Genomic DNA, 27,742 nt, shown 5'->3' with positions numbered 1-27,742 from the left:
GGCCCGATTTTACGCGAGAGTGTTGTCTTGTATTGTGGGGAAAACCGCAGAAAACCCACTTCTCCGGCTTGGTGACCACACACCAAACGCACATGCCCTCAAGCCGGGAATCGAACCCGTGTCGTCTAGGTGAGAAGCGAGTGTGCTCACCACTTTTTAAAGCGTTAGTAACGTTTTAAGTGTAATATGAAAAGTGCGATCTGCTCTTTTGTCAGCAGTCTTACATTACAGGTTTCCAGACATTAACGCAAAAATTGGCTCATTCCGAGACAAAAAGTTGTCAAAAAAATCAAACTGTGAGAGTGCAGCTTGAAAAGTTTGTCTGGTGAACTCAAATAATTTTGGTAAAACTTGAAAGGGAGTTGGCCAAGTCGTCAGTTGTCAATGAAACAATCATTTGACCAATTAATTTATTCATGATGTATTCGGATGTATGCCAGTGAAAGAAGTTCGTAAACTTTTAAATTATAGTTTTTATTAATTGTAGTGTTTTAACGTTTATTTTGTATTAAGTTAGATTTGATTGCCAGTGAAGTGAATTAAGTCATAAATAATTATGATTCGCAAGAGTAAAGTCATTAATTTTAGTTTAAATGCTAAATTGAAATTGAAATTACTATGTAAAGATTCTGACGTTGTAAACCGTTGTTTCCAATGGAAAATGGCCGAGGTGTTCCGAATGTGTTCATTAATGATAGGATTATTTTTCGTAAACAAAAAATAGCACATGGTTGCAGTATTTAATTTTTAAACATAAAAACCTAGTCTAACAAATTTGACAAGCTGCAATGATTGCTCTGGTATTAAATTACTGATTACCTTTATGCATAATAACGCAATTCATACGCATATATTGAATAACGGCTTTTTGTAAATGCTGCTCTTTATTTCACGTAAATGGTCATATTTTGCATTTTTAATGGGTTATACTATTGATAAATGTTTTAGTAAAAAATAATTTATATGTTGACGCACTATTTGCCCAAACGGTATTTGAATAATCTGAAAGCACTTAATAAGTTAAATGACAACGAGAAGCTGATTCAGAAACGGGCACACACGGCGCGCGCCTCCCCTAAAATCGTCCAAGTTTACTTTTTATGTCAATATCGGAGAAATGAACTAAACAAATGCGCTCAAAATGCATAATTTCGGACTAGAAATTGTTAAATTTTCTTCGTGGATAAACTTCTGCCACGATTTTAAACCATTAAAATAATGGTTCTGAGGGAGGGGCGTTTTTCAAAAGGTCGTGCCCCTATGTTACGCCCACTCTAACGTGAGTTCCTGAATCCGCCCCTGAGAACCAATGAATTGTTTGAGCGAAATTAATTTAAAACATAGTTATTTCGACATCGAAGACCATGAATAAACACGTGTTTATCAATGTTTATAACCCTATACGGTATAGGGCATCCAATACTAACATAATATTATTGGTCTTTATAAAAGTATCTGTAAGTCATCAGGGGTGAATAACCTTAATAAATTTAATCGCAAGACGATGAATTGGCTTAAATTACAAGCTCAAATTGACACTTTACCTGGAAGTATAGTGGTTCTAGAGTAGAGTTCGACGCTGAAGTTTTATCTAAAGTCCAGGAATAAAATAGTTAGATCTTAGTTTATAGGTTTCAGATACCCACAAAAGTCACACTCCGTCTTTTATATCGGTTTGTGATGGTTTATAATACTGGTAATAAAACACCTTTAACAATGATGAACAACTTGATAAATTATCTCATTCTTGAAGTACAAAAGTGATTACAATATTTTAATTAATAAAAAAAGATTCGAGTTTAAACCTTTTTCCTATTTCGTGGTTTAACTCGGTCAACCATGCACACCAAACAAAATGTATTATTAAGTGATTCACATGTCTGTATGTTACAAATACATTGTAATTATGCCTGAAGGTTGCACGGTGGGTGATGATTGGGATGATAAAGCAGAGGGAATAACTGAATAACTGCAATTCCCCTTCATAAGGATGTAAAAAGAAATGTTTTAAATATTAAAGCGAAGGATGTGTAAAGTTGTGCTAAAACTTTGAATTTACGCAGAAGCTATGGAAGAAGACAAGAGTGATATTCAGTCAGAGATTGAATTTGACATCAGTTCTAAAGGTAAGATCTCTCTCTCTCTCTCTCTCTTTTGAAAACGTGTAAAAATAAAATTCTTCCTACTATTCTAACATAAGCAATATTTTACCAATAATATTGAATACAAACAAGACGCGTCAATACATGCATGCCTCACGTTTAGTATTCAAGCTCATGTCTCATGTTTAGTGTTCTAGCTCATGCCCCATGTTAAGTGTTCTAGCTCCTGCCTCATGTCTAGTGTTCCAGCTCATGCCACATGTTTAGTGTTCTAGCTCATGCCCCATGTTAAGTGTTCTAGCTCCTGCCTCATGTTAAGTGTTCTAGATCATGTCTCGTGTTTAGTGTTTTAGCTCATGCCTCGTGTTTAATGTACTTGCTCATGCCTCATGTTTAGTGTTCTAGATCATGCCTCGTGTTTAGTGTTCTAGCTCCTGCCTCATGTTAAGTGTTCTAGATCATGCCTCGTGTTTAGTGTTCTAGCTCATTTCTCATGTTTAGTGTTCAGACTCATGGATCATGTTTAGTGTTCTGGCTCGTGCCTCATGTTAAGTGTTCTAGCTCATGCCTGATGTTTAGTATTTTAGCTCATGTCTTATGTTGAGAGTTCTAGCTCATGTCTCATGTTTAGTGTTCAGGCTGATGCCTCATGTTTAGTGTTCTAGCTCATGTCTCATGTTTAGTGTTCTGGCTCATGCCTCATGTTTAGTGTTCTGGCTCATGCCTCATGTTTAGTGGTCTAGTACATGCCTCATGTTTAGTGTTCACGCCCATGCCTCATGTTAAGAATTCTAGCTCATGCCTCATTTTAGTGTTCACGCCCATGCCTTATGTTTATTGTTTAGGCTCATGCCTCATGTTTAGTGTTTAGGCTCATGCCTCATGGTTAGTGTTCTGGCTCATGCCTCATATTTAGTGTTCTGGCTCATGCCTCATGTTTAGTGTTTAGGCTCATGCCTCGTGTTTAGTGTTCTGGCTCATGCCCTGGGCCGCCCCTAAACTCGACCCAGTTTACTTTTAATCAAATGATGCATTTGATAAAAAGTAAACTGGGTCGAGTTTAGGGGTGGCCACATCCCCAAATCCCCCTGATTGCACTTGTACTCATGTATCCACCTCGGGGATCCGTGCCATTCTGGTGGAAAACTAAGTGCAACTTTAAGAGCTGAACTAAAGTGATGCACATTTGGTCTGGGGTTTTTCATCTTCTGGTGGGTCTTCTTCTACTGGTGGGTCTTCATCTCCTGTTGGGTCTTCATCTCCTGATGGGTCTTCATCTACTGGTGGGTCTTTATCTCCTGGTTGGTCTTCACCTCCTAGTGGGTCTTTATCTACTGGTGGGTCTTTATCCCCTGGTGGGTCTTTATGTCCAGGTGGTCTTCGTCTCCTAGTGGGTCTTCATCTACTGGTGGGTCTTCATCTACTGGTGGGTATTCATTTCCAGGTGGGTTTCAACTCCTGTTGGGTCTTCATCTACTCGTCGGTCTTCATCTACTGATGGGTTACATCTCCAGGTGAGTCTTCATCTCCTGGTGGGTCTTCATCTCCTGGAAGGTCTTCATCTACTGGAAGGTCTTCATCTACTGGTGGGTCTTCATCTACTGGTGGGTCTTTATCTCCAGGTGGGTCTTCATCTCAAGGTGGGTCTTCATCTACTGGTGGGTCTTCATCTCCTGGTGGGTCTTCATCTACCGGTGGGTCTTCATCTCCTGGTGGGTCTTCATCTACTGGTGGGTCTTCATCTCCTGGTGGATTTTCATCTACTGGTGGGTCTTCATCTCCTGATGGGTTTTCATCTCCTGGTGGGTCTTCATCTACTGGAGGGTCTTCATCTACTGGTGGGTCTTCATCTACTGGTGGGTCTTCATCTCCTGATGGGTCTTCATCTACTGGTGGGTCTATATCTACTGGTGGGTCTTCATCTACTGGTGGGTCTATATCTACTGGTGGGTCTTCATCTACTGGTGGGTCTATATCTACTGGTGGGTCTTCATCTACCGAGTCAAGCCCGGAGTTTGTCTTTACAACGTTTCAGATGTCGTTCATCGGTATAACACTAGCATTTTGTTATACATGAAGTTTATAGTATCTTTTGGCAATCTAAAATTCACTTACGCTTGGTTTGATATTGCGGATTTTTGCCATGCACAATGCAGTATGAAGGAAGGTAATTTGACCTCTTTGCATATGTATTGAGAGAAAGGCGTTTATAAAGTACTCGGATTTCCTCAGCATAAAAAAATGTGTCAAAATATTTCAACAAGTTTGATAAATGAAAGAAGCGCTGTATTTGAATCGTGTTGACCCCGAAACGTGACTATAACACACATCCATTACATGGACACAGCAACCATATCCTACTGTCAGAACTAGTCGTATGTCATCCAAAAAAGGATTTTCTAGCAACCGGTTATTCGTCTAACAGTCCATATGTTTTATCTCCAGAATACCATGCGGCGATAACTCGAAGTCACTATGTGGACGTGGCCACTAGAACCTGTTGTCAGAACAAGGCCTGTGGAATCGTGTTTGGGTTTCCAAGTTTCCGGCGTCCTCATCACTGTACGAGGTAAGATAAATGGTGGTTGCATCACGACTGCGCATTTTTTTCTTCCCACTTTCCTCATTATTCTCATTATCCTCTTCCTCCTCCAATTCACCACAGCATTAGCATTAGCAGCAGCAGCAGCAGCAGCAGCAGCAGCATGAACATCAGCAGCAGCAGCATGAACAGCAGCAGCAGAAGCAGCAGCAGCAGCATCAACAGCAGCAGCATCAACAACAGCAGCTTCAACAGCATCATCATCATCATCATCATCATCATCATCATCATCATCATCATCATCATCATCCTCATCATCATCATCATCATCATCATCCTCATCATCATCATCATCATCATTATCATCATCATCATCAGCAGCAGCAGCAGCAGCAGCAGCAGAAGCAGCAGCAGCAGCAACAGCAGCAGCAACATTGTCATAATCATCATCATCACAGCAGCAACAATAGTTACAGCAGCAGCATCAACAGCAGCAGCAGCAACATCATCATCATCATCATCATCATCATCACCATCATCAATGAAAATAAAAACGTATTTCCTCATACTTACTTTTTTACTTACCCAGATGTGGGGATGTGTTCTGTCGACCATGTCTCCAGTATTTTCGCCGCCTGAATGTGATGGCCCAGTTTGACCCGTTTGGAGTTCTTGCAAAGGTAAATGGCTTACCCCGAGTGCTTTACTTTGTTCTGTTTAGGAAGGAAAGGCAATTTTAGGGTAATCTTGTATATTTTGATTGATCGACGATTTCCCAAAGTTTTGTTTAAACTATTTCCCCGTTCACTTTCGTGTTTGGTTCTAGCAATTAAATTATACAATATGCTGACCTATCTCTAATATACTCCATCGGTGCCGAACATTGCCTTCATTCAAAGGTTACACGCCACCATACTATTATTATACCATAACCCAGGTGTGCATGTCGTGCTACGAGGAGCGGTCTGTCTGCCTACTAGGTGTAACGCGGTCAGTAACGGACTACTTTCTCGAGTATAGGGGAAAGGACAGAGAGGAACAGCGTCAGCTAACCTGTGATCTTGTTCTTCAAAAGGAAAAGTGTACTACTATTCGGAGATTTTGGAGGGACCAGTAAGTATGGTGGCGGGGTTATGACTTTATCACTTACTTAACTATACTAAAGCTTAATTATTTGCAACGGGACATTTAAGCACGCTTAATATGATATTCATGTATTTGCGTAAACTCTTAATGTGTCTTATTTTAGAAGACGTTCTTGGGTAGATGTTCATCGTATATTTCCTACTTAATAGTGGTTTGAATTCAATTTAAAACAACAGCAAAAATATACCGTATATGTTACAATTGATAACGTGAACAGATATATATCGACTTTTCGACTTTTGTTGGCTCGAATTCCTCGTTGGCTCGAACTTGGTGTTAAGGACCCATTTCTAAATACTAAAGGTAAGAATTCCCGCTTGGCTCGAAGCATCCAAGGCTCGAGTTATTTTCGCCGGTCCCTAGAAGTTCGAGCCAACGGGGTTCGAAGTAAGTTAAATGTGATAGTATCATTCTCTACTTACTACGGTTACTATTCCATAACCTTACTTACAATTATCCTATATGAAATATACATACATAATAAACATGTATTTCTTCAGACTGACAGTGGACATATACAAGGAGTGCCAACGGCTCATAGACGGCTTTAGTAAGGCGGTGGGGACCTCTGACACAATGATGGCGCTCACGGAACTCCGGAAGATTCTTTCAGTCCCAAGCTGGCAAAAGTCAACATTCTGGCAGGTGATATATTTGACATTGAGGGAGGAATTATGTAACTTTCTGGCAGACAACATTCTGGTATTCAAGATTCTGGCAGATTATTTTTAACATTAAGGGAGGCATTATGTAGCATTCTGGCAGGCAATAGTTTTACATTCTGGCAGGCAATATTCAAAAGTCTGGCAGGATTTATCTAACAGTCAGGAATGTTATACCTAACTTTATTGTTGGTATAATGCCATATGCAAAGGCAATAGGAAGTAGGATTCAATATAAGACAATAACCGCATGCCGTCTTAATATTGCCTGATCGTGGTATATGCCATATTGAGCGTTTACATAAATATTGCCTGGTAATGTTACATGCAGTATTCAGTGTTATCTTTAATGTTGTCTAGTCATGTTACATGCCATATCGAGTCTTAACATTAGTTTTGCCTGGTCATGTCACATGTCAAAGTGAATCTTAACATTAAGTTTTACCTGGTCATGTTATATGCCATGTCGAGTCTTAACATTAGTTTTGCCTGGTCATGTCACATGTCAAAGTGAGTCTTAACATTAAGTTTTACCTGGTCATGTTATATGCCATGTTGAGTCTTAACATTAGTTTTGCCTGGTCATGTCACATGTCAAAGTGAGTCTTAACATTAAGTTTTACATGGTCATGTTACATGTCAAAGTGAATCTTAACATTAAGTTTTACCTGGTCATGTTATATGCCATGTTGAGTCTTAACATTAGTTTTGCCTGGTCATGTCACATGTCAAAGTGAATCTTAACATTAAGTTTTACCTGGTCATGTTATATGCCATGTTGAGTCTTAACATTAGTTTTGCCTGGTCATGTCACATGTCAAAGTGAATCTTAACATTAAGTTTTACCTGGTCATGTTATATGCCATGTTGAGTCTTAACATTAGTTTTGCCTGGTCATGTCACATGTCAAAGTGAGTCTTAACATTAAGTTTTACATGGTCATGTTACATGCCATATCGAGTCTTAACATTAGTTTTGCCTGGTCATGTCACATGTCAAAGTAAGTCTTAACATTAGTTTTGCCTGGTCATGTCACATGTCAAAGTGAGTCTTAACATTAAGTTTTACCTGGTCATGTTACATGCCATGTTGAGTCTTAACATTAGTTTTGCCTGGTCATGTCACATGTCAAAGTGAGTCTTAACATTAAGTTTTACCTAGTCATGTTACATGCCATATCGAGTCTTAACATTAGTTTTGCCTGGTCATGTCACATGTCAAAGTGAGTCTTAACATTAAGTTTTACCTGGTCATGTTACATGCCATGTCGAGTCTTAACATTAGTTTTGCCTGGTCATGTCACATGTCAAAGTGAATCTTAACATTAAGTTTTACCTGGTCATGTTATATGCCATGTTGAGTCTTAACAATTAATTTGTCTGGTCATGTTACATGCCATGTTGAATATTAACATTACTGATGCTTGGTTGTGTTATATGACATATTGAGGGTTAACATTAATATTGCCTTGTCATGATATATAGTCATATCGAGTCTTGACATTAATATTTCCTGGTAATGTTACATGCCATATTGAAGTTAACATTAATATTGCCTTTAAAAGTTACATGTAATTTTAGTGTTGACATTAATGGTTGTCCAGTCATGTTACATGCCATGTCGAGTCCTAACATTAAGTTTTATCTGGTCATGTTATATGCCATGTCGAGTCTTAACAATAAATTTGCCTGGTCATGTTACATGCCATGTTGAGTCTTAACAATAATTTTGCCTGGACAGGTTACATGCCATGTTGAGTATTACATTCATTTTGTCTGGTCATGTTATATGCCATGTTGAGTCTTAACAATAATTTTGCCTGCTCAGGTTACATGCCATGTTGAGTATTACATTCATTTTGTCTGGTCAAGTTATATGCCATGTTGAGTCTTAACAACAATGTTTACCTGGTCATGTTACATGCCATGTTGAGTCTTAACATTACGTTTTTCATGGTCATGTTACATGCCATGTTGAGTCTTAACAATAATTTTTACCTGGTCATGTTACATGCCATGTTGAGTCTAAGCATTCATTTTGCCTGGTCATGTTACATGCCATGTTGAGTATTACATTCATTTTGTCTGGTCAAGTTACATGCCGTGTTGAGTCTTAACATTATTTATGCATGGTCATGTTACATGCCATGTTGAGTCTAAGCATTCATTTTGCCTGGTCATGTTACATGCCATGTTGAGTATTAACAATAAATTTGCCTGGTCATGTTATATGCCATGTCGAGTCTTAACAATAAATTTGCCTGGTCATGTTACATGCCATGTTGAGTCTTAACAATAATTTTGCCTGGACAGGTTACATGCCATGTTGAGTATTACATTCATTTTGTCTGTTCAAGTTATATGCCATGTTGAGTCTTAACAATAATTTTGCCTGCTCAGGTTACATGCCATGTTGAGTATTACATTCATTTTGTCTGGTCAAGTTATATGCCATGTTGAGTCTTAACAACAATGTTTACCTGGTCATGTTACATGCCATGTTTAGTCTTAACAATAATTTTTACCTGGACAGGTTACATGCCATGTTGAGTATTACATTCATTTTGTCTGGTCAAGTTATATGCCATGTTGAGTCTTAACAATAATTTTGCCTGGTCATGTTACATGCCATGTTGAGTTTTAACATTACGTTTTTCATGGTCATGTTACATGCCATGTTGAGTCTTAACATTACGTTTTTCATGGTCATGTAACATGCCATGTTGAGTCTTAACAATAATTTTGCCTGGACAGGTTACATGCCATGTTGAGTATTACATTCATTTTGTCTGGTCAAGTTACATGCCGTGTTGAGTCTTAACATTATTTATGCATGGTCATGTTACATGCCATGATGAGTATTACATTCATTTTGTCTGGTCAAGTTACATGCCACGTTGAGTCTAAACATTAATTTTGCCTGGTCATGTTACATGCCATGTTGATTATTACATTCATTTTGTCTGGTCATGTTACATCCCATGTAGAGTCTTAGCATTAAATTTGACTGGTCATGTTACATGCCATGTTGAGTCTTAACATTAATTTTGACTGGTCATGTTACATGCCATGTTGAGTCTTAACATTAATTTTGACTGGTCATGTTACATGCCGTGTTGAGTACTACATTCATTTTGTCTGGTCTTGTAACATGCCATGTTGAGTCTTAACATTATTTATGCCTGGTCAAGTTACATGCCATGTTGAGTTTTAACATTATTTTTGCCTGGTCTTGTAACATGCCATGTGGAGTCATAACATTTATTTTGCCTGGTCTTGTTATATGCTTTATTAAATTTGGCATAGACGAACGAGGATGTTTTTGCGAAGGTGTGGCGAAAAAAAAATGCATGGAACTTCGGCTTTATTATATATATCACGCTGTGTGATGTTTACACAGTTAGGTTAAAAATGTCAACTAGACGTAGCATGTTTTGTCAACGTGAGACGCGAAACACAGTAAAGCAACAACAGCAGAATAATGGGTAGAATCTGAAATTTCGAAGAAGGTCAAGCCCCGAGTCCCCCCCCCCCCGAAATATATCTTTATTTCATTGTTTGAGAAAATAATATGCATAGAATATTAAAAAATATATCAAACTTATATAAGCCAAACTTACTTCGGGAAAGACACCGAAACCCACATTTAAAGCCTTTAGGAGTTGGGTGTTCACACAATCCAACAATTATATGGAATTTGTTCGTGTTGAGAAAGAATTTGACGTAAATTTGTATCGAAAATGTAAAGTATGGAAGCGTATATCGCACATACTGATGAAGTGATCATGCGGTCTTGTCGATTTTTTTATGTCGACTTGTAGAGATATAATACATTTTATAAAATTGATTTCATCCTCTTATTTACTCGATATGTTGCCTCTGTTTGTCGACACATAAGGTTAATTGCGTTATGTAGACTTAATTTATAATGAACTTCACGTTTTCCTATTTCTATTTAAGAAATGGACAGAATAAATTCAACATAAACTGTTCTGTTTGTAACTGAAAAAAAATCGGCAATTTTTTGGTAAAATATTGCATGATCCGTCAAGACCACGTAAAACGACCTGATAAAACTAGATTATCGTATATTCCGTGTATACGATATACGCTTCCATAGCCATAGTTAAGTAGGTGTGTCACTTAAATATAATGTAAGAGAAAGAAAAGAATGTGATTTGTTAACAAGTTAACCTCACTGATGTATCGTTTGTTTAACACTACGTGTGCAAAATGTAAATATAAAGTGACATTATGTAAATATGTAACGATACACTAGCGAACGTTGGAGGTGGTAGCTATTAAAACCAGTAAGGTTTTAAATATTTAATTAATATGCAATGTAACACTATTCATGGTGCATGTATGATTTATCGTATGCATCAAATATTTCTTTCATAACATTACATACAGATTGTATGATAGTGAAAGCTATTGCCTAGTAAATTAATGAACTTACCTGGAGCACGGGAATATTCTCTTGGGATGACATATTACGCATGATGTTGAGCATTCATTAAATATCAGACGCCTACGCACCACGTATACTCCAGCCATGTTTGTGTAAAATGTATAAGGCTGATGTTTGTCCTTTCTTCTCCATATAAATTTGAAAAATAGCACGTTAAAAGCACAAAATAATACATAATTATTACATTCAGTTCGAACCATACACACACCCCGCTCTCTCACACGTACAACGGACGATCATTTAAACAGGGTTTGAGACAATGGTATCAATTGGACTTAATAGTTAAGTATTTGAAATAGTAAAATATTCCAACTTGTTTTCTACAGCTGGACAGTGGGGTCACAGAATGTCGTGGCTGCGGAAAGAGACTCGGGAGTAAGAGGAAACATAATTGCCGTGTATGTGGATTGGCCCTCTGTAAACACTGCTCGGTTAAAGGTGAATCTTACTGCTTGTTCGACTCGCTCGTTTTAGTGGAAAATGACATTTAGCATACCTTTGGTGTTCATGTCGTTAAAGGCTGCGCGCAAAAAAACAACTTGCCGGAACAATCGGAGCAATTCGACCATTTAACTTCGGATGTATATCTACGGTTTACAATGTCAGAATTCTTAACATTTAACTACGCTGTCAGTAGATCGCGTAGTAATTTCAATTTAACAGTTAAGCCTATTGACTTGACATGAATATACATGATTTATGCAATAATACATTTACTGGGAATTAACTTGAACTAAGACATTAAAAATACCCTACAATTAATTAACATAATCATTATCAATTATACGAACTACTTTTACTAATGGCGGAGACAACCGAGATGTTCCGATTGCTGCCGGATATTACTACCAAATTTCAAAACATGAAACTTGGTACACGAGCTCACAAACACTTTATACACATGCAGTCGAACCCCGTTGGCTCGAACGCGTTTGGCTCGAATTCCTTGTTGCCTCGAACTGGATGTAAATGACCGATTTCTTTAAACTGAAGGAAAGCATTCCTGCTTGGCTCAAATCTTTCGAGGCTCGAGGTATTTTCGCCGGTCCCTGGGAGTTCGAACCAAAGAGGTTCGACTGTGTATCATCGTTCTAGCAACCTCATTTTCCGAGCCGGAAAACGCTGATAAAAACAAAAATAAAATAAAAACCTACGTAATGACGCTCATTGCTTAAAGCGAATATGAACCTAGATATTTTCGATAAGGTCAATATCAACATATCCATCGTTAGTTCCTAGTAAAATTTAATATTGAAAATAAATCATGACCTGCTTTGGCTATGTGAGCCAAGTTCCATTTTATATTAATAGCATCCATGTCATGATTCATTAACAACAATAACAATAACAAGACTCAGTTTCCCATTAGTTAATGTATTGCTGAAAATCAATCATCAATGAACCGATATGTTCCCTCAGAATTTCCTCCGTTTTTATACTTATAAGGGTTTTCTCCAAGTATTCAAAATGGAAAAAAATGTAGCACCTTTCGGAAAACAATCTTATTTAAAAACATTTTCAATTTCTTCGACCAACCCGTGGTTCTCGTGCTTCCGCGAAAACAGCATCGTCGGATACCCCATTAAATTACTACGTTATGCTTCGTTGTGTACCATGGGAGAATTGGATAGGAAATCTCGTAATCATAAATAATAAATGAGGCAGTTTCATTGGTCCCACAAGGTACCAGATGTTTTCCCGTATAAAAATATTCTGGTAATTGCCGGAATTGAAACGTCCGCCTCATCAGTACAATAAGCATTGTCAGCAGTCCAGACCACAAGGCAATCGAGGCTAATGACACTACACGGTTATGGAAAAAATATTTAATTGTAAGTTGCGAGTTCATTAGAAGAACGTTGTCTCCCTTGCCTCATGCATATTCATTAAAACGAGATTTTGTATTGTCCCGCGGTATGTTTGAAGTGTAACGGAAGAAAGTACCGTGGTTACAAATGCACTATTTATCTTTATTTCAGCTGAATTTGGACGTTAAAAGACTATACCTATTGAGCTGAAAGCACAATCCTGTTGTTGTTTTTTTGTTATAATATTTCGGTCATTTTCAATTTCTTCACACAAAACCCTTTTAAATGATACGAAAATAATTTGGGTAAAAAGTGATGTAAAGTTCAAATTGTGTGGGTCAAATTCCATCAGAATTTTCGTTTACATACAAGAGGGTGGGGAAGGTAAAAAAAAATCAGATATATTGTTGCAAAACTTAAGATGACACTCTTATTCAAAATCAATACATACACATGTACAACAAACATACATTTTGAGTACTAATCCTTGAACTATTTAGTAAATAATGCATTTATGGTAACTATTATTCACTGATAACAAAACTGTAACCGTGTTTTTATTGAAAACGCAAAAATATTAAATGATTGGTGAATACTAAAAGATTTACTGTGATTTACTATTGTCTTTTAAGGAAGAAATACCGTGTAGTGTAGTCTGCACCTTTCTTTCCAATTAAACTCGGTTTCCTTCATAAGTACCATTATTTTCGACATTTATCCATCCTTCTTGGTTTATTTTAACATTTGTATTTATATTGGTAAATTTTACTTGGGAGTAAGAGTGCATCTTTAAACATAAAGCGCTTGCTACCTGTTTTAGTGTGCTAAGGAATTGAAAAACATCCCACGAAGAAATGTTTGATCAACATTTGTTCACAATAATAACTATCGAAACGCTAACACATTATATAAACCTTTATACCCAAACAATACGCCTATGGCAGACTAAACGTTTTTCGATCGTTCCTGAATTCCTCTGTTTCAATGTAGTGATTCCTAAAATGTAAAACATTACTTGATAAATTAATTATTCTATTCCGTTTATAACTATTTTATATGTTTTAGTAATATTTTTCAGAGTTGCTGTTATATTTCACGGACGACAAGCCAGATCGGCCAAGACTGGCCATTATCAGACTCGAGGGAGTACGTATGTTCCCAATTAGGCCATGCTTAAAATGTCTACGATTTCAGTGAGGTCAAACCAAATTTATATAAAGTCGAAACTAGCTTTGTCGAAATCGGTTACGTTGAACTTCTGTTTATATCGTACTATGCTGGTTTAATTATACACTTTTTGTATTTCGGTTATGTCCGTAATCTCGAAGTATTTCCCAATGTCCCAACGATTACGAAATAGCGCGATTTACTGTACGACTGAGTGATAACATAAACCCAGCATAAAACAACATGCTGAACAGTAATATAGGCTTGCTGAATTATCCAGGGGCTGTATTCAAAAGCAGCTAAGATTAAATTTAAATTAAAGATTTGAAATTTGGTGATTTGAATGGCGTGTATTTTAAGTGGACCAATAGGCAAAATGGAATAACTGAGGCATGTCTAAGGATAAGGATAAGATCGATATTGAGTACTGATCAAATTGCAGATAGGCAACCATTTTGTACTGGGTTAATTCATTAAGAATCTCACCTTTCTTGTTTAAAGGTCCGCCTACCGCCACGCTAAGTACTGCTATACTCACTCCGACCATTAGTATTCATTAAGAATTTACTTCATGTCATCTAACTATAACAGAAAGGATAGTGCTAGCGTGCATAACATGTGTACCCTACACAGTGATGCAGAATTTAATTTAGAACGTTTTTTTTGCATCATCTTAATCTGCACCCAAAATCCTTTTTCAAATGATACAACTCATATAGACAACCGAGAATCAATCTGTAACTTGAAGGTGAACGGGTTTATAAGACGCCTATCTATCTAAGAATACAACCACCATTTTCAGCCAATGAAATACGGATAAAAAATCATTAAGTACTTGACTTAATCATTAAGAATTTCTACTTTCGCGTGTGTTTAAAGGTCCGCCTACTGCCACTCATCCGATACACACTCCCTGTGTCAGATTTTGCAAAGAGGTAGTATTCTAAGACAGTACGATGACCTAAAGTAATATTGTAATGATCAAGAAAGGCTCGTTCCGTACGCCCAGCCCCCCCCTTCTTGATCATTAAAATGTTACCTCACGTAATCTAACTTTTACTTAAATATGGTAGGACTATCTAAATTACGCTACTACCATTTCGCTTCATTACCTTTCTAGTGTCCGGAAGTGGAACCCCGATATTCGCTACTGTTGTCCTGCTGTATGCAATGCAAGCAGGAGATTGCCGGGAACCAGACGGACAACCCAGACTGGTTCTTGTTACCCCCTGGTTCACTTCGGCCGGAGAGCTATCAATTCGAGCAGCTAATTCTTTTTGATGACGTATTCCAGCGTCTGGAGCACCAGTTCCGGACGACGGAAGTTCATGTATGTCATTAATAATAATAATTATAATAATAATAGTATTAATAATTATAATAATGATAATTATAATAATAATAATAATAATAATAATAATAATAATAATAATAATAATTATAATAATAATAATAATGACAATTAAATCACAGTTAAATGAAAAGGGTGAACACATGTACACAGTTTATCCTGCATACGATGAAACAATATTCTATTCAATTTATTTCAAATATTTACCGACATACACTTGATCATTTAAATTGCATTATAAGACTCGATGGAGTACGAAAATAATAGTATGAATGTTAAGAATATGTTATTGTTGATCAGTTGTCGCAATCAATTCTACGTGTTTAAGTTGCCCCTTCCAAACCACATGCCGCAGTATTGATGAGGGATTTTTGGTGTTTTCCATGGCCGAGAGTGTAAAAACGTTAATACAAAACCGAACGTAGTTTTTTTTTTCGAAAGGGGTTTACCGAGTTTCAACAGAACACTCTGCGGGGGAGTTGGGAGGAACCTATCTATAAGTATAACCTACCTATACGAGCGGCCATGTTAGATTCTTTTTGTCCAATCTAAGTAAAACATAACATTGTAAACATGTATTGTTTTCGCTGGAACTCTTTTGTGCGTAGTAAAAACGTTCCATACGGGTACTTTTTATCTTTGCCCGTAGGCAAAGAGTTGGATCTACTTATCTGGGGTGGGGAAAACATAGCTTACATAAGTAAATGTAAAAGCACACAACCATGGTTTTACAAAAAAACAACAACAAGATTCTCTGACAATTTTCAATCACCATGAACATATACGCGGTTTTCATCGCTGTCATTCTTATATAGAGTATGCTAAAGTGTATTTCAATTAAACTGATAAGTAATGTATGGTATCGGCCATAAATAAATTAATACCAAAGCTTTTCTTGGATAAACGCTTAAGACAAATCTCAGTACTTAAACGTGCAATTATTTAGTTGGTACTGATGTCACGTGTTCAACGGTTTTCAAAACACCTATTCACTGTTCTTTCACTACGATATGACACATACGTTTATGACCATTTTCAATTATTGTCAGTATATGTGAGTATATTGCCACGTGCAACCATTAACCATTCTAGGACAATCTGGACGTTATTGATGGAAGTAAGAACGAACAGTCTGAGGAGAAAGAAAACGACAATCAAGTAGTACGTGTATTTTCTGTTTTGTCGAAGTTTGAAATCAAAGCACTGAAAGCACTGAAGCGGATGTTGCAAATAGCTACACAATTGATTCTTTTAATCCAATCTCATTGGATGAAGTAATATAAAAATAATTGCATCCTCATAATTCGAGGTACATTACAACTTTAAATTGAAAATTCACTAAAATTGCATTATACTGTTATAAGTCAAAAATGAATATTCATTATTTGCTTTACACTTACTAGCGCATATAACTTGACCTATATGTGCCACATTTTCAGGCAGCACGTCAGGATTGCCTAGAATCCTACAAATCTACGTATTTCCAACTGAACGAGATGTACAAATCTAGCAAGTGTATACTATCTCATACCAGATCGAAGGTTATACAGAATGTATTAATGGTAGGTCTGCTTTAGGGCGAACTTTGGATGTTTATGAACTGTTTTGCAGGCCGATTATACGCGGTTACACATATAATGTTTAATAATAAAGATGTATTTTATGCATAACCTTTTATGTAATATATCGTTGTTGAATGGTGAACTTGTATGTCTCTCGTTGGATGTCTCTATGCCATTTTTCAAGTACCCATAAACATGGTTGTATCGTTGAATGTTGGGATACTGGGCTTTTCACAGTAGTTTCGTTTGCAAAATACTAAAAACAACAGACTTAAATGCACCCGTAATATGCTTTATATCGTTAATATGTCTTCCAACTAACCGAAGCTACCCTGTTACCTTACCCGATATATATATATATATATATATATATATAAAAGAGAAAACGTGTTTTTGTTCTGATACTCCATTTTAGCAGATGACCTGACAATCGCACGATGTTAATGTATAAGCTTGCGATTTAGTTGTATCTTGCCTTAACATCCGGAACGATGCATTGTTTATTTGACATCCTTATGATTTACTATTACAGGCAAAACGAGATTCGTTTATTGGGATGTCACGAAAGGCATGCCGAAAAGCAGAAGGATGATATGCATGTGTAGGTGTATATCTATATGTAAAGGAAGCTTGGCAGCGTAGATTGCAATCACCAATATTTTAGTTTATGTAATGCTTTCCGGTGATTTATAGAGATTTGTCAATTATAAAAAAGTAATTCCACAATGAAAAAGCATTTTTAATAGCATTTTTGTATTTTTCACTGTTTTTAAATTGTCAATCATCAGCGTATAATTTGTTTTTATTTGTATATGCACAAATGCAAACTGCAATACGTTTTTTTACTCTTGTATCAGTATTGTCACAAAAGCAAGGTTTTACAAAATATATTTATATCCATAATATACTTTTTGCTCAATACGTTTAATTGCAGATTAGGTATATACCCGTTGTATTCAACGATATGTGTGTAAATTGTCATGAAATCTTAAAGGCCTAGTTTAAGGAATGTTTTGCATGACAATCCCCTGCTGTGCATCTCCTGCTAATTGCAATGGGCCATTTAGGGTCCATTTCTTTAATAAAACCTCGAAATTGCACATCAGGTTACTCAGATCAGAGATCTGATAAGTCAATTATGCAATAAGATTAAGATCAATACACAGAAGTTGTGATTTTTTTTGATTTTTTTTTGGGGGGGGGGGGCTTATAGAAGGATTAAACTAGGCCTTTAACGTTGCTACAACTGTTAATATTATAATTATATATGCAAGCTAAGTTTAATTATGATTGTGATAAAGGTTGTCGTCATTGGGTGTATACAATAAGGATAGTATTAAATGATTTTGATTTTAGTTATGTTAATGATGATATTCAGAAAAGTGATTTTAATATATTTATGAGAAATGAGCACAGTATACGATATTTATAGAATTTTAAGACTAGTCTTGAATATGAAAGTAATTTTGCCCAAAAGTTTACGAATTTTCTTTTGTAGACTTCGACTTTGCACCGACTTCAAATTTAAACCGGTAGATATGTTATAAATAGTATTGTACGAAACAAAAGATGTTATAATTCAAACGATATTGAAGATGAATTTCAAGTTGTCTGTGTGAGTCCATCATATATTCCAAAAAAGCGTTTGTGTTTAAATAGTTTTAATTGTTGCAATCAAATAATAGAAGAAAGCTTATTAAACTATGTCTATTTGTAAAAGATCCTCCCAAAGTAAATAAGCTGGCAAAGATGGTATCCTCTAAATAAATTTCAATAATAACACGATTTGATGTTACGCATTTTTTTGGTATGTCTACTCGTTTGTACTATAATGTTATTAATTAGGTGAGTTCATATTGGCCTAGTCATTTGTCTAGTATTTTATTAATTAACTATTACCATTTTCACATTGAAGCCGTATTTATCCCTTATTAATTCATGGTGTCTGCTTTTCTAGACTTGACTTTGCTGACTTTGACATGCATCCTTAAAGTGAAATTGCACATACTTATGAATAAAGCATCGTACATTGTAAGGAAGCATGTCATTTCGTCTTAATTTCGTTAATCGTTTGCCAAAACGTCAAATGTTACACCTTCGTCGTCCATTTTGTCGGTGTACAAAATCGAAATAGTCTTAAAATCCACCAACGGGTTAAATACAACTGTAATATAAACCGTACAAAGTGGTTTTATCATTCAATAGGTTCAAGTATTCCATGTAAGTTTATACGAAGCACAAATTTTTCCAAAACATTCGGAAAACGGAAAACAAAATGGCTACCTTTAAAAAAATCCAGCATATTTCTCATATCAGGCGAGTTTTGACAGCCAAAGAAAATGGCCCATTTCTCAAATCCTATATATGGCGAGTTTTGTAGCCAATCAAATCGGAGGAAACTTATATAAGCCGATTTTTGTTTATATTGGCCAAGTTTGATTGATATTGAGCGAGTTCTGGCATATATTGTCTTCAATTGTCTGGTATTTGTACCGTAATTGTCTCTGTATCTCGACAATTACGTAATTGTTGATTAATAATACATTGTCACAATGCAAACACGTTGACATTGATTATTATTAATACATGTGTTGTTGACGATGTACACTGTTGGAATAAACTTTGTGACCATTGTCTGTCTTTATTCATATATATAAAAACAGAAAGCACTATGAATGGTCAAATTTTGTCTTTTCAGGTGTGTTTTATATGAGCCTTTGTCGAAGAAGTAACACTGAAGGTTACTTAAGATTGCAAAATAATCTTGAAAGCACTAGATTTCTTGCAATTTCCTTTATTGAAGCTTAAATATTTAATTAAAATTATTCTTAATCGATTTAAGTTGATTATTTTATGTTTGTTATTGAAGGGTCTGGAATTTCTCGCTATTAGGAAACAGAACAAATAGGTGCAGGGATATACAATTATTGAAAAAAATAACATAAAGTGAAACACGAAGGGCGAAAAAAAGAGTATTTGTTTGTTTGTGATTCATATCCCCCAAAAAGGGTAGGCTGGTCGGATTTTTTATTAGGTTAATAGTTTCTTCAGAGCTTCTGTTACCAAAAAACTAGTTATACACTTACGAACACCAATACAATCAGAATTAGCATTACTTGAATTGTTAAAAGCCAAACACACTTTGTTTTTAACTTGTTGAATTAAAAAGTCAATTTAAATGATAAATATTTTTTCTCTCAAGGCAATTAAAAGGTCTAGGATCGGAGCAAAAGGCGGAATTTACACCTAAGCATTGTCATAGCCCACGGACAAAGATAAAATGCCCGTAATGAATTACTTTTAATGGTCACCACATTGTAATTACCTCCCTTGTTGAAATACTGCTTCTCTCTCCTTAGAACTTTTTAAAGACCGATTTGACTAGTAACATAATCCGAATCACTGAGCGCATATCAATGACAACCACGAATTATCGCATGTCCATGCGCAATTATTATCGCACAAAAGTGTTCCAGCGGAAAATACGTTTTTACTTAATTTTGTTTAACTGAGGTGGGGATTTTCATTAATACCATGAGCAATTGAAATGCACTTTACATGCGATATTAATACCTATTCAAGCGATATAATTCATTTACATTATTGAAAATTATTATTTAATAATTAAGAAAATGCTTATAATTTTAACTTCAAGAAGAAAAAATCTCGTTGCTTAGTCATTAAAATTCATGCACTACGATATAACATTCTTTCAAAAATTAATTGATTATTAAGTGTAATTTTTCTAAATTCAGCAGTTATAAAATTGTCAACAGATATGATCTGATATTTGATATTGAATTTGCACCGGCAAGGAGCAACGACCCTAGTTCCCCTTGTTACAAGTGCATATTATCAAATATTGTATCATCAAATCAGTTTCAATTGTCTACTATACATGTACCTGCGGCTGAGATAAAACAAGAGATTAACATCTAAAGGATATTCATTACATTAATTACGCTTCAGTATATACGAACAACTCATCAAACAGTTAACGATGGCGAATAAAACAATTGATAATGTATATGCTGATTCTGCTTTAGCTTGGATTATTATTATAGGATTAATGGCAGCAATAGGCGTCATCGCAAACATTATAGTCTTAATCATATTTGGAAGTAAAACGTATAAACGTTATAATTACAGAGTATTTGTTTTATGACAGGCAGTTGTAGACATTATCTCCTGTTTGTTTGTGATTCCAACCGAAATGGTAAAGTTGTGGATAGAGTTTGATTTCAGGAGTGAAGTGTTCTGTAAAATAAAGTGTTTCCTTCAAAACTGGTCAGCTTCTGCAGCCGCCCTTTTCCTTCTCGTGATCGCCTTGAAAAATCAAATGACGACGCATTTAGCGCATCGACTATGTATTGCCATAGGCGCCTTGTCAGCCGTGATCACGGCACCTTGGCCAATCCTGTGTGGAATAAATGAAACGCAACGTCAATTTGAAAATACTGTTGTTTTTGTGTCCATTTGTACATTAAAGAAGTTTTACGAAGGCCTTCCCTAAGAAACCATATACAGCTGATAACGGCACTTGTATTAGGCGGAGGAGCTGTAGTTTGTATAGTTCTATATGCTGTCATAATAAAAGATATCTACAAACACCAGAGGCGTGCAACCCACAGACGGAGAAAAACTCATAACTATGAAAATGTGAAACTAGCGTTGAGAACAAATGAAATTGTAGCAACAATTCCAGTTGAGCTGCACTCGGTAAAAGAAGATGAACATCACGATGAAAATAGCGTTGCTAGTCCAGTGATTATGAAAACTAAAAGCGAAGTACAACTAGCAACAGAAACTAAAGATCAGACAGGTAACACAGATGTCACTTGCACTGCTCCCGGTGTCAATAATTGGAATGATGTTACTACAGACACAGGTCCACATGCTGCCAACGTTTCCATAGAAAACGCAATATCTGGCACATTGCGTAAAGCTCTTGTGTCTCAAAGAGACAGGATAAAAAGCATTTTCCAAAACAGTGTACCAACAAGTTTCCCTTATAAGACATTGATATTGTTTATATTGACTCTCATTCACGTGTCCACAAATGCTCTTTGCATGGTGGTTGAGATTATATTCCCTGATTTCAGCGTTTTAGACGTTCAGACATACTCTTGGTTTAAAGTTGCGAACAGGGTTTACTTTATTAACAACATTATAAATCCATTTGTGTATACCGCACTAGACAAACGTTTTCGCAATAAACTGGTTGATTTCTACAGACACAGAATTTGCCGAACACCGATTGATAATGATGTCAAACATGTGTGCAGCATATCAAACTCGACCGCCATTTGCATTTTGTAGGTCATCGTGCAGGAAATAATCAAGTATTAGTGTTAAAATTTCTTTCATCAAATTATGTGCTGTAGTTACACATTATTATATATGTTATATAAAACCTCACACAGATTGAGTTAATATTTGACTATACAGAAAGAACCCCCTGAAGTTCTATACTGTCTTTAAAACAAACGTTTAATATGTTGTGTAAAACTACTTTTGTGTGTAAATGGGTAACCATATGTTCGGAAGAAATATTATATTTTAATCGTTTTGATAGTATTATGGGTACCTTAATTTAAGAACTATTTACAAAATGGTTTGAAAACACGGCAACCCTATGCGACAACATATAGAAAGTCTTAAACAACAAAACTGCTAACCAATTTGTAATTGATATCATGTAATTGCTTTATAAAAAATCTTGATATGTATTTTGGGCAGTGACTATATATTACAAATAAAAGATATTGATTTTGATATAATTTGCCCATCCCTATATTTTCAAGGGAATTATTACAAATAGAGTAGGACGTTAAATAAGTAGTTCTGCTTCTTAATGATTTTAAAACACGGCAACTCTTTGTGTTTGTTTTTTTAAAAAGACAGCGACAACAAATATAAAGTATTTAAAAAAAAATAACTGTTAATCAATTTGTTTTTGACATGACCTATTTGTTTTGTAAAAAGAATTGATATGTATTTTGGGCCAGTGGCCATATTTTACAAATAAACGGTTTCGCATGAATATTGATGCTGATAATGATAGAATGTGCCTATCCCTGTAGGTTGAAGGTTGTAGGTTATTACTATAAATACAGTATGACCTAAAATAAGTATTTAAAAAAATGTTAACCACATTGTTTTTGACATCACCTATTTGTTTTGTAAATACCTTGATATGTATATTGGGCCTGTGGCCTTATCTTACAAATAAACGAGAATGATGCTGACATTGATATAATGTGCCTATACCATACTATAGGTTCCAGTGTTTAACTATAAACAGAGTACGACATAAGATAAGTCTTCCTGTCGCTAATGGCAATATATCTTACTTTTTTAATGTTTGTTTCCTTTAAATAAAACTCGGAATCATTCATAATGCACTTTGTTTTCGACATTTATTCATTCTTTTTGCAATATTTAAACAATGTTATCAATTGTGGTAAATCTAACCTGAGAGTAAGAGTGCATATTTGAGGAGAATATGTATCTTAAATGTGTTTCATTTATTTAAGCACCCAAAATATATACAATAACTGCATACATTCCGAAAATCAGTATCTGAAATACATCTGTTTTATGTTATTTAAAATACAACCTGTTTTAATCTATACTGAATGTATACGTTAATCATAAAGATAATATATTTTTCACTACATAACATTTCAACTACTTTTATGAAATAGGTTGTTGCACCCCATAAACAGTTTACTAACCTTATATTTGCTTTTTGGTTTTTATAAATACCATGAGCATTTGAATGCCACTATGCATAATATATGAGGACATGTACGAGTGTACTAGCGATGTTATTTATTTATATTTTATGAAACATATTATTTAATAATTCAGATAATGCATAAACATATTTCAATTGAAGAAGACAAATTATTTTTGTTGGGAACTTACAGTTCATAAACTAATAAGTTATATCATTCTTTTCTCCGAGTAAGTGAAAAACTAAATAAAATAAGAAGTGTAAAGTTATTTTCTAAAATCATCAATTATGAAGATATGAAAAGTTATTTTCAAACATTTTAATACAATGTTGCTGTTGTTTCAAGAGTAAGATATTCATGAATGTTTCGAGAACAAAAACAAACATATCATTGAGATCATTTTGAACGTTAAATTAACTTTATAAAAATAGAAACAAGAATTTGAGTAATGATGTTGCACCGGCAACAGGAATTGATTCTCGTTCCACTTTCAAGTGCTTAACAACAATCATTATATCACTCAGTTTCAAATGCCTTCAATACATATGCTTGCGGATGTGAATAATGAAGATATTCAAATCTTAAGGATATTCATATCATTAATTGCTCTTAAGCATATATTACTTGTAAAACAGTTAACGATGGAGAATAAAACAATTGATAATGTATATGCTGATTCTGTTTTAGCTTGGATTATTATTCTAGGATTTATGGCAGCAATAGGCGTCATTGCAAACATTATAGTCTTAATCATATCTGGAAGTAATACATATAAACGCTATAATTACAGAGTATTTGTTTTATGGCTGGCAGCTGTAGACATTATCTCCTGCTTGTTTGTGATTCCAACCGAAATGGTGAAGTTGTGGATAGAGTTTGATTTCAGGAGTGAAGTGTTCTGTAAAATAAAGTGTTTCCTTCAAAACTGGTCAGCTTCTGCAGCAGCCCTTTTCCTTCTCTTGATCGCCTTGGAGAGGTTTCGGAAAATATGTCAGCCTTTGAAAAATCAAATGACGACGCATTTAGCGCATCGACTATGTATTGCTATAGGAGTCATTTCAGCCTTGATCGCGTCACCTTGGCCATTCCTGTGTGGCATAAATGAAACGCATCGTCAATTTGAAAACACTACTGTATTTGTGTCCATTTGTACCTTACAGAAGTCTTACGATAGTCATCCATTAGAACTCATCTTCAAGTTAATAACGGTTCTAGTACTAGGAGGAGGAAGTGTAGTTTGTATTGTACTTTATGTTATCATAGGAAAAGATATATACAAACACCAGAGGCGTGCAACACAAAGACGGACAAACACTCATAACTATGAAAATGTGAAACTAGCGTTGAGAACTAATGAGATTGTAGCAAAAATTCCAGTAGAGTTGCACTCGATAAAAGAAGATGAACATCGCGATGAATTAAATGTTGCTTGTCCAGTGAATATGGAAACAGAAAGCGAAGTACATGTAGGAACAGCAACTGAAGATCAGACAGGGAGCACAGACGTCACTTGCACTGCTCCCGTTGCCACTGATTGTCATGATGCTATTACAGACCTAGATACGCCTACTGTCAATGTTTCCAGAAGACGAAGCGCAGTGTCCGGGACATTGCGAAAAGCTCTTGTAGCCCGTAGAGACAAACTAAAGGGTAGATTCCAACACCGGAAAACAACAAGTTTCCCTTACAAGACATTGATATGGTTTATACTGACTCTCATTCACGTGTCCACAAATGCTCTAAGCATGGTTGTTATGACAATATTTTCCGATTTCAGCGTGTTGGACGTTCAAACACACGTTTGGGTGAATGTTGCTAATAGGTTTTACTTTATTAACAACACCATAAATCCATTTGTGTATACGGCGCTGGACAGACGTTTTCGTCATAAACTCGTTGTTTTCTACAGAAACCGAATTTGCCGAACACCGATTGAAAATGTAAGCACACATGGAAGTTAAAGCCTTTCTTATTATATTGATAAATCTAACCTCTGATTTATAAAACCTGATAATAAATTGATAAAATTTAAAAACAAAAGTCTTTTATTTCAGAACTGGATCGATTCAAACATACTTTTCATTAATGACATTATATCAAATTCGGGCAACATCGACATAAATACTATTCTTGATCTGCTAAAGAATAAACACAATTGGATAGCAGAAGTGAATATATTTAAACAAGCAATACCCAACACTTTGAAAGAAACCTTTAGCACAAATGTATCTACAAGGACTATGGTTAAAACAAAACTTTCAATTAGTTTTCAAGACAAATCTCTCGAAATCATGACGAATAAGCAGATATATCAGATATATATTAATCAATTCTATGAAAAGCCATATATTCATGGTTATTGGGAAAGACGATTACAATAGCTCATTTGCTGGAACTCTTCGTATTAAATAGTCCATAAATTCATCGTGGGCAATAAAGTCAAAACAGATAAAATAAAGCTATTATATAATATTATAGCAACAAATTTAGATTTATATACCTGGAAAGTTTAAGAGTGTCCTTTATGCATATATTGCAATGATGTAGAAGCTAATGAGCACTTCTATGTTACATGTAAGGCATTGTAAACTTTTTGGAGTGATATTCAGACAGTCTTAAAAAGTGTGGAGAACAGAAACATTAAAAATATTACGCAAATTGTGCTGGGGTATTCATTTTCTCAAAAAGAATAAAATCTGTTAACATTGTTTTAACACAGGTTTCTTATTGTATTTACAAGACTTGCTATATGTGTGAAAGAAGAACGAAACCGATCAATATTATCCGACATTTATATAAAAAAATAATAAATCTTCAAACTCATTTAATAAATAAAGGCATTTCCGTGCGTTCTAAATGAATTTTTCAAGTATATTGCTATATATTGATCACCTCAAATATTGCACTATTTGCCACATTGTTTGATGATGTCATTTGTACTCTTTGTATGTTTTATGACAAAATAAACGGATTGTTATAGACTGACAGTTCCCCCCCCCAAAAAAAAAAAGTATACTTAACTATTGTTAGCACTAACCATCGATACGCTGTTTTGCCGCTAGTTTATTTTTTCATTATATAGTTAAGCATAATGTCCTAATACAAGAATGATTTTTGTTAGCAAATATCATTTACCATTAACAGTCAATGCATTCAGGTACTTCAATTGCATAATGAACAAATATTTAATGAAATAATAGTTTAAATGCGAACAAGTCGATCATCAAATATTGAAAGTATACAATTAGTATTTAACAATAAATAAAAGATGCACATATTTCACAATAGTGTGTTTTATAACGCAAGTAGTTATAAGGTCAAAATTATTTAATGTTTATCGGGACTGTATTGGGGGAGGTGGAGGGGGAAATATTGTGCGAGTATTCCTCGGGTTGGAGCTGTGGGGGTGGGGGTGGTGGTGGGGAGTGGGGTAATGACGTTGACACAATTAAAGATGCACTCTTACTCCCAAATAAGATTCACCACAATTAAAATATTGTTTTAAAATTCCAAAAAGGATGAAAATATGTCAAAAACTACTGTCCTTATGAAGGATATCGAGTTTAATTTGAAAGAAATGAGCATAAAACACAGTATTTCTACAAAGTAGACAACAGTAAATATTTAAGCATTCACCAATCATTCAATATTGTTGCACTTTCTGCTATTAAATTCACGGTTACATTCTTGAGTTTTCCATAACTGCGTATTTTAGTAAACAGTTAAAGCTTTTCCAGACAAAATTCATGTTTGTTATACATGTTTATGTATTGATTTTGAATAAGAGTGTCACTTTATTTGTTCACACTCACTAAGGATTGTCCAAAATATATATATTTTTATTGAAAATATCCAATCAAGTTGTTTTTCTTGAAATACACATTTGATAATCTGTAAATAAAAAACAGCGAATCTTCTCTGATTGCCTGAAATTTTTGCTGTTTGCACGCAGAATCGGGGCGATTAAAACAGAGTGTGGTACGCATAGGGTCATCACTCTGGTGAAAGAGAATGGCTAACACTTCCCTGGAAAGTCCAAGATTGTATTTGGAACAGTGCGATTTACGTTTTGTCCAAATTGCATTTCAAAAGTTTGGTCAACTTATAAATTAATTCAAGTTTATAGGTCGATTTTTTGCATTACATTGTAACAATCCTCATCAATTGTTTTTGTTCTTTAGCCAATGATTTC

At 35.2% G+C, this 27,742-nt stretch overlaps 1 protein-coding gene across 1 annotated transcript; it reads left to right on the top strand.

Moving 5' to 3' along the window:
• The first annotated feature begins 1,938 nt into the window (after nt 1–1,938).
• LOC128219252 (uncharacterized) lies at nt 1,939–19,376 on the top strand. The gene is made up of 11 exons (XM_052927064.1): nt 1,939–2,126; nt 4,548–4,671; nt 5,234–5,324; nt 5,582–5,757; nt 6,291–6,435; nt 11,249–11,360; nt 13,809–13,876; nt 15,018–15,227; nt 16,341–16,409; nt 16,688–16,810; nt 17,343–19,376. Exons 1-11 carry the CDS (start codon nt 2,069–2,071, stop codon nt 17,400–17,402), a joined length of 1,236 nt encoding a protein of 411 aa, XP_052783024.1. The 5' UTR covers nt 1,939–2,068; the 3' UTR covers nt 17,403–19,376.
• The last annotated feature ends 8,366 nt before the right edge of the window (nt 19,377–27,742 follow it).

Source organism: Mya arenaria, chromosome 15 (genome assembly GCF_026914265.1).
Source record: "Mya arenaria isolate MELC-2E11 chromosome 15, ASM2691426v1".
In the NCBI taxonomy this organism is placed as follows: domain Eukaryota; kingdom Metazoa; phylum Mollusca; class Bivalvia; order Myida; family Myidae; genus Mya; species Mya arenaria.
The sequence above is the reverse complement of the archived record's forward strand: the minus strand, read 5'-3'. Positions and strand labels throughout refer to the sequence as shown.

What these genes read in the sequence shown, in the direction of transcription:
- LOC128219252 (XM_052927064.1), top strand. Translation starts at nt 2,069, where the DNA reads ATGGAAGAAGACAAGAGTGATATTCAGTCAGAGATTGAATTTGACATC. An exon ending in CGTCCTCATCACTGTACGAG is followed by an intron (nt 4,672 to 5,233) that starts GTAAGATAAATG and finishes TTACTTACCCAG; the next exon opens with ATGTGGGGATGTGTTCTGTC. An exon ending in AAAAGTCAACATTCTGGCAG is followed by an intron (nt 6,436 to 11,248) that starts GTGATATATTTG and finishes TGTTTTCTACAG; the next exon opens with CTGGACAGTGGGGTCACAGA.